Genomic DNA, 8,536 nt, shown 5'->3' with positions numbered 1-8,536 from the left:
GTTATTCCTCCCCAGGTGCAGCACCCTACACTTGCCCTTGTTGAAGTTCGTCAGGTTCCTCTCTGCCCAACTCTCCAGCCCAGAATAACCCCAAACTTTCGGGATTCAGATGTACATCCCAATCCTGAGAAACCCAGCGGCTCAAACAATTTCATACTAATTTAATTATTATTAAATAAAGTTATTTGATCTTTTATCACCCTCTCGTGGCCAGGCTTGGGGTGTATCAATCTGCAGCATTCGCAGCTGCGGGTGGAGAATCACAGAATCAGAGAATGATATGGGGTTGGGAGGCACCTCTGGAGATCACCCAGCCCAGAACAGGGCCACCCAGAGCAGGTCCCACAGGAACGTGTCTGGGCGGGGTTTGAATGTCTCCAGAGAAGGAGACTCCACCACCTCTCTGGGCTCTCAGAGCCTTCCCGGGCTCTGCCACCCTCACAGGAAAGAAGTTCCTCCTCATGTTGAGGTGGAACTCCTTACATTGAAGTTTGTGCCCATTACCTCTTGTCCTGTCCCTGGGCACAACTGAAAAAAGACCGGCCCCATCCTCCTGACACCCACCCTTGAAGTATTTATAGGTGTTGATCAGACCCCCCCTCAGCCTTCTCTTCTCCACACTAAAAAAACCCGAGTTCCTCAGCCTTTGCTCATAAGGGAGATGCTCCAGGCCCCTCATCATCTCTGTAGCCTCTGCTGTCCCCTCTCCAGCAGTTCCCTGTCCTTCTGGAACTGGGGAGCCCAGAACTGGTCCCAGTGCTCCAGATGGAGCCTGCCCAGGACAGAGCAGAGGGGCAGGATGACCTCCCTTCACCTGTGGCCACGCTCTTCTGAATGCTGAGGGCACATTTCTGGCCCATGGGCATCCTGTTGTCCATCAGGACCCCCAGGTCTTTCTCCTCAGAGCTGCTCTCCAGCTGGTCACCCCCCAACCTGTCCTGGTGCAGGGGGTTATTCTTCCCCAGGTGCAGCACCCTCCACTTGCCCTTGTTGAAGTTCATCAGGTTCCTCTCTGCCCAACTCTCCAGCCCGAAATAATCCCAAACTTTCGGGATTCAGATGTACATCCCAACCCTAAAAATCCCTGTGGCTGTTACCCAGCGGCTCTAATAATTTCATACTAATTTAATTATTATTAAATGAATAATTTGATCTTTTATCACCCTCTTGTGGCCAGGCTCGGGGTGCATCACCCCCCCCAGCCCCGCTCCCAACAACCCCACAGCCTGTGCCAGGAAAGCACCCAAAATACAGAGGGATGCTGCAAAAATGGACTCAGATATTTCAGAAATATCTTTCGGGATTCAGATGTACATCCCAATCCTGAGAAACCCAGCGGCTCAAACAATTTCATACTAATTTAATTATTATTAAATAAAGTTATTTGATCTTTTATCACCCTCTCGTGGCCAGGCTTGGGGTGTATCACCCCCCCAGCCCCGCTCCCAACAACCCCACGGCCTGTGCCAGGAAAGCACCCAAAATACAGAGGGATGCTGCAAAAATGGACTCTGATATTTCAGAAATATCCGAAAGGACGCTCAAATATCTGAAATATCACCCAAGGATGATGACAACCAGCTCCAACGAGCGATGCTCAGCCGGGAGCATCAGCCACTGACCCCCAAAATGTCCCCCTCCAGTGCTGGTCCCCCCTCCACAGGGATGGGGGAGCCCCTTCGGTGCCGTTTACCTGCGATCCATGTCTGAGCCATTCGGGGAGGAATCAGAACGCAAAGCTCCGGGTGGAGGACCTCTTTCCTGGGGGGACACGGAGGGGAAACACCTCCCAGGTGAGGAAGGAACCCCCCCAAAACCCCCCCACTCAACCCCCTCCAACCTGTCACTGGCTCCAGCCTCTTCCAGATGGGGGGGGAGGAGGAGAAAAGCTCCTGGGATATTTTTTGGGAGTGATTAGAAGAAGAGAATGACCCTACCACCCCCTGATGGGAGCAGTTTGAGGACAGAAGCAATGAATTATTGGGTTAAAACTCATCAGCATCATGATGCAACCTGGTGCTGAGCTGGAATGAACTCACCCTGATTTATTCTGCATTTTTTTGGTGTGGGGGGGTCATGACTGGCTTATGATGTTTCAGGCAGACGGTCGAGCCAAATTGAGCACTTCTGCTCCTTGGGAGCTGGGATAACACTGCCCCAAGCTCCGCATCCCCTGCTTTCGGGGGCTTAAAACCTTCCCAAATATATCTATTTTTTTAAAAAGCCCCATCAGCATCAGCTCAGGGGGGGAAAACCCAGGAGAATCTTGGCTTCCCAGTCAGCTGGAATATAAAATTATTAGCAGCACCGAGGCCACTGCATCCTCTCAAATCTGCTTTAAATATAGCAAACCTCCTCCCCACCGCGGTGGGACAGATCCAGGCTGGGTTTTTTGGCAGGGTTAGTGCCAGCAGCAGCTGAGGAGACCCCGTTGTGGGGGTTAGGAGGTGGGGGGGGATGTCAGGGGGGCTCCTGAGCTCTTTCCTTATGGCTGAGGCAATGGGGACCCCAGTTTCGGGGCTGCGATGGCAGGGGCTCCATGGGGATCTTAACGACTGAGGGAGGTGGGAACTGGGGAAGAAAGCAGGGAAACTGGGTGAAGGCAGCATCTGGGTGGGCTCTGAGGCACCTGGAGCACCCAAAGGGACCCAAAACCTCCAGGGGTGGGTGCGTGAGGAGGAGGAGGCAGCTTTGCCTTCCTCTTCTCAACCCTTCTGCCCAGGGAAGGGTCTGCAGCAGGGGGCTGCAGGGTTTAATGATGCTTTGCCCCCATACCCTGGGTGCTGTACCCTCAGCCATAGGATTTTAGGTCTTTTCCCTTAAGATTTCATTTTTGCCACAATTTTCCAGCTTTCTGGACACTTTGAGCATCCCCTGGAGTCTCTGGCCAGCCCCTAGGTGTCACTTAAAGCCCATCAATGAACTGGTCCTGTACACATGCAGTGAAACACCTCCATGAATCAAAGACTTCCATCCCAAACCCACCGACCTGGAGGTTTCAGTGGGACCTTTCACACCCCAGCTGGTCCGGGACGCCCCCACCATCCACAGGAGCCCCCCACCCACCTCCTCATCGCTGCTGCTGTCTCCTTTGTTGCCTTTTTTCTTCTTCTTCTTGTCATCCTCTTTCTTCTTCTCCTTCTCGGGGATGATGTTGTCTATCCAGGCCAGGTCGTGTTGGGAGAAGACAAAGTCCAGCAGCCGCCTCACCAGGATCAGGGCTAAGATCTAGGAGGGGAGAGATGCAAGAGAGGGATCTACAAGACCATCTCTCATCCCAAGACCTGACGACCACCACGGGACCAAGCCAAAATTTCCTTATATCCCCCCAAAAAACCCTTTTAAAGGAGGCTACCGTACCATGACGGGGAAGATGATGGCGGCCACGGTGGATTTGAGGATCCAGAGGACGGCCAGGCAGATGATCTGCACCAGCGTGAAGAGGTGGATGCGGCGCAGCGGCACGTGCCGGAGGAAGACGTAGTCGGGTTGGTGCTTGGCCGGCATGAGGAAGAGCTTGCAGCGGTCCCAAAACTGCGGTGGGATGAAGGCCAAGGTTAGCCCTTGGCCCCATTGCCCAGGTTGTGCAGATAAACCCTCTTTTAGGCCCCAAAATAGGGACTTTGGGGCTTTTGGGTTTTGGATGGGTTTTGGATGTCTGCTGTCCTGCCCAGCTGGAAGTATCAGGCACATGCAGATTTTAGGGTCAAAATCCTCTTTTTGCCTCAGTGTAGGATCCTTTCTTGGCCATTAAAGAGGAGGAGGTGGAGGAGCAGGAGGCAAAGGAAAAGGAGGAGGAGACGGTGGAGGAGGAAAAGTAAAAGGAGGAGGAGGAAGAGGAGGAGAAGAAGAAAGAAGAGCAGGAGGAAAAGGAGGAAAAGGAGGAGGTGAAGGAGGAGGAGGAGGAAGAGGAGAAGGAAAAGGAGGAGGAGGAGGAGGAGGAGAAGGAAGAGCAGGAGGAAAAGGAGGAGGTGAAGGAGGAGGAGGTGAAGGAGGAGGAGGTGAAGGAAAAGGAGGAGGAAGTGGAGGAGGAGGAAAAGGAAAAGGAGGAGGAGGAAGAGGAGGAGAAGGAAAAAGAGGAGGAGGAAGAGGAGGAGAAGAAGAAGGAAGAGCGGGAGGAAAAGGAGGAGGGGGAGGAGGAGGAGGGGGAGGCAAAGGAAAAGGAGGAGGAGGAAGAGGAGGAGAAGGAAAAAGAGGAGGAGGAAGAGGAGGAGAAGGAAAAAGAGGAGGAGGAAGAGGAGGAGAAGGAAAAAGAGGAGGAGGAAGAGGAGGAGAAGGAAAAAGAGGAGGAGGAAGAGGAGGAGAAGGAAAAAGAGGAGGAGGAAGAGGAGGAGAAGGAAAAAGAGGAGGAGGAAGAGGAGGAGAAGGAAAAAGAGGAGGAGGAAGAGGAGGAGAAGAAGAAGGAAGAGCCGGAGGAAAAGGAGGAGGTGAAGGAGGAGGAGACAAAAGAAAAGGAGGAGGAGGAAGAGGAGGAGAAGGAAAAGGAGGAGGAGGAAGAGGGGAGAAGAAGAAGGAAGAGCCGAAGGAAAAGGAGGAGGTGGAGGAGGAGGAGGAGGCCAAGGCAAAGGAGGAGGAGATGGAGGAGGAGGAAAAGTAAAAGGAGGAGGAGGAAGAGGAGAAGAAGGAAAAGGAGGAGAAGGAAAAGGGGAGAAGAAGAAGGAAGAACAGGAGGAAAAGGAGGAGGTGAAGGAGGAGGAGGTAAAGGAAAAGAGGAGGGGGAAGAGGAGGAGGAGAAGAAGGAAGAGCAGGAGGAAAAGGAGGAGGTGGAGGAGGAGGAGGGGGAGGCAAAGGAAAAGGAGGAGGAGATGGTGGAGGAGGAGAAGGAAAAGGAGGAGGAGGAAGAGGAGGAGAAGAAGAAGGAAGAGTAAGAGGAAAAGGAGGAAAAGGAGAAGGTGGAGGAGGAGGAGATGGAGAAGGAGGAAAAGTAAAAGAAGGAGGAGGAAGAGGAGGAGAAGGAAAAGGAGGAGGAGAAGAAGGAAGAGCAGGAGGAAAAGGAGGAGGTGAAGGAGGAGGAGGAGGCGGCAAAGGAAGAAGAGGAGGAAGTGGCAGCAAGGGAAAGAGGAAGAGGAAGAGGAAGAGGAAGAGGAAGAGGAAGAGGAAGAGGAAGAGGAAGAGGAGGACTTACCTGGATGCCATTCAGCGACGCGACGCCCATGTACAGAAAGACGCCGTAGAGCACCGGCATGGGGATGTACTGGAGACATGGAAAAACCACAGCCCTTACCCCGAGGAAGCAGCAGCTCGTTCCCGGGGCTGGGGGCTGGAGATCCAGCTTTTTCTTCCCGGGTCCCCAGACTCCTGGGGGGAGGGAGCGGGGAGTGGGGAACGGGGGTGGTTTTACCTTCAGGATGGGGGCCAGGAAGACAGAAATCCCCGTCAGCACAAAGACGATGATGCCCGTCACTCTCTGCTCCCTGCAACGGGGAGAGAAGCGGGATGAGAAGCTTCAACTGGATTCATTCCCCTCCCCACCACCACCCTGAGGATCACAGAATCACAGAATCACAGAATCTTCTAGGTTGGAAGGGACCTTAAAGATCATCTTGTCCAACCGTCAACCTGACTGACAAAAATAGACACCCACACAACAAACAAGGAGCATCATCACTAAACCAGACCTCCCAGCACTACATCAACCCGGCTTTTGAACACCTCCAGGGATGGTGCCTCAACCCCTGGATGAGGGGGGCCAAGCCTTCCTCACCTGACCCCCAGGAACTGGGGCTGCTCCCCCGGGGCGCTGGTCTCCGTCTCCATCTTCAGGCTGTCGATGTGGGCGATGGAGATGACGGTGGCCGCCACGTACCAGGGCAGCCCCATGAAGGAGCAGACGGCCATGAGGATGCCCACCCAGAAGAGGTCCAGGTGGTAGCCCGCGGCTTTCTGCAACACAGCACCCAGGGGGGTCGGGGGGTGTGGGAGAGCTGTTCCCATGTTCACCCCATCCCCTGGGGTGCCCCCTGCAACGTGCCCATTGCACCCCCTGAAGCTCCCTGCATCCTCATGGGGTAACCCTGCAACACCGTGGGGCACCCCACATTGCTATGGGGCACCCTACGTCCCCATGGGGCACCCTGCATCATCATGGGGCACCCACCCCATGTTGCTATGGGGCACCCTGCATCACCCTGAGGCTCCCCCACATTGCTATGGGGCACCCTGCATTGACCCTGAGGCTCCCCATATTGCTATGGTACCCCACATTGCTATGGGGCACCCTGCATCCCCATGGTGCACCCTGAATCTCCCTGAGGCTCCCCATATTGCTATGGCACCCCACATTGCTATGGGGCACCCTGCATTGCCCTGAGGCTCCCCACATTGCTGTGGGGCACCCTGCGTCCCCATGGGGCACCCTGCATCATCATGGGGCACCCACCCCATGTTGCTATGGGGCACCCTGCATCACTACGGTGTGCCTTGCATCACCCTCAGGCACCCCACATTGCTGTGGCACCCCACATTACTATGGGGCACCCTGTGTCCCCACAGGGCACCTTGCATCCCCATGGGGCATGCTGCATTGACCTGAGGCTCCCCACATTGCTATGGCACCCCACATTGCTATGGGGCATGCTGCATTATCCTGAGGCTCCCCACATTGCTATGGGGCACCCTGCATCCCCATGGTGCACCCTGAATCTCCCTGAGGCTCCCCACATTGCTGTGGGGCACCCTGCATCCCCATGGGGCACCCTGCATTGCCCTGAGGCTCCCCACATTGCTATGGGGCACCCTGTGTCCCCATGGGGCACCCTGCATCATCATGGGGCACCCTGAATTGCCCTGAGGCTCCCCATATTGCTATGGTACCCCATATTGCTATGGGGCATGCTGCATTATCCTGAGGCTCCCCACATTGCTGTGGGGCACTCTGCATCCTCATGGGGCATGCTGCGTTGACCTGACCCGTGGCATTGCTATGGCACCCCACATTGCTATGGGGCACCCTGCTTTGCCCTGGTGCACCCCATATCACCACAGTGCCCCCTGCATTACCCCACACCATCCTGGAGCACCCCACTTTGCCATGGTACAGCCTGCACCCCCCCACCATACACCCCCCACAGTGCACACACCACCCATCGTTGCTGCAGTGCGCCCCACATCGCGCTGTTGCCCCCCACATTGCCATGGTGCACCCTGAAGCATCCCGTATGGCTCTCACATCACCCTCATGCACCCCCCAATTGCCACGGAGCACCCCACATCGCCATGGTGCACCCTGCATCCCCCTGATACATCCCACATTGCTGTGGTGCACCCCACATGCCCCTGAAGCACCCTGCGTTGCTCTCACACACACTGCATCCCCCTGCTGCACCCTGCATCGTCCTGCCTGGAGCACCCTGCATTTCCCTGCATCCCCCCGCTGCACCCCCATATCGCCACGCTGCACCCTGCACCCCATGCAGTGCACCCTGCATCCATCCAAAGCACTCTGCATTGCGACAGTGCACCTCACAGTGCCAGGGTGCACCCTGCACCCCCCAGAAGCACCCTGCATTGCCCTCACGCACCCTGCAGCACCATGGTGCACCTACTATTGCCCTCATGCACCCCACATTGCCACAGTGTGCCCCACATTGCCATGGAGCACCCCACACATCCCCTTGATGCACCCTGCATAGCTCTCACACCCTGCATCACCCTCATGCACCCCACATTGCCACACTGCACCCTGCATCCCATGCAGTACATCCTACATCACTGGGGTGCACCCCACATCCCCCCAAAACACCCTGCATTGCTTTCCTACACCCTGTGCCCCCCTGCTGCGCCCCACATTGCCACGCTGCACCCCGCATCACCTTGTGCCATCCTGAAGCACCCTGCATCGCCCCCATGCACCCCACATTGCCAGCCTGCAACCCATGCAGAGCACCCCACATCTCCCCAGAAGACCCTGCATTGCTCTCCTTCACCCCACATCCCCAGACCCTGCATTACTCTCCTTCACCCCACATCCCCCCAAAAGACCCTGCATTGCTCTCCTGCACACCACATCCCCCCAAAACACCCTGCATTGCTGTCCTGCACCCCGCATCCCATGCAGTACATCCTACATCACTGTGGTGCACCCCACATCCCCCCAGAAGACCCTGCATTGCTCTCCTGCACCCTACAACCCCTGATGCACCCCACATTGCCACGCTGCACCCCACATCACCTCATGCCATCCTGAAGCACCCTGCATCCCCACATTGCCAGCCTGTATCCCATGCAGTGCACCCCACATCCTCCCGAAACACCCTGCATTGCTCTCCTGCACCCCACATCCCCCCAAAACACCCTGCATTGCTGTCCTGCACCCCGCATCCCATGCAGTACATCCTACATCACCGTGGTGCACCCCACATCCCCCCAAAACATCCTGCATTGCTCTCCTGCATCCCACATTCCCCCGAAATACCCCACATTGCCACGCTGCACCCTGCATCTCATGCAGTACATCCTACATCACCGGGGTGCACCCCACATCCCCCCTGCATTCCTCTCCTACACCCCGTGTCACCCCCATGCACCCCCCATTGCC

At 56.1% G+C, this 8,536-nt stretch overlaps 1 protein-coding gene across 1 annotated transcript in view; it reads right to left on the bottom strand.

Moving 5' to 3' along the window:
* Positions 1-8,536, bottom strand: part of SLC4A5 (solute carrier family 4 (sodium bicarbonate cotransporter), member 5) — a 41,191-nt gene that overhangs the window by 3,474 nt on the left and 29,181 nt on the right. Inside the window, exons 21-24 of the mRNA XM_014945462.1 lie at positions 3,361-3,534; positions 3,067-3,228; positions 2,493-2,571; positions 1,694-1,761 (exon numbers count right to left, since the gene is read on the bottom strand). Coding sequence (XP_014800948.1) covers positions 1,727-1,761; positions 2,493-2,571; positions 3,067-3,228; positions 3,361-3,534 — 450 coding nt within the window. The 3' untranslated portion in view covers positions 1,694-1,726. The remainder of the gene's footprint in view (positions 1-1,693; positions 1,762-2,492; positions 2,572-3,066; positions 3,229-3,360; positions 3,535-8,536) is intronic.

This window comes from Calidris pugnax, unplaced genomic scaffold (assembly GCF_001431845.1).
Source record: "Calidris pugnax isolate Ruff unplaced genomic scaffold, ASM143184v1 scaffold120, whole genome shotgun sequence".
Classification (NCBI taxonomy): Eukaryota; Metazoa; Chordata; class Aves; order Charadriiformes; family Scolopacidae; genus Calidris; species Calidris pugnax.
This window is presented reverse-complemented; position numbering and strand designations above follow the sequence as displayed.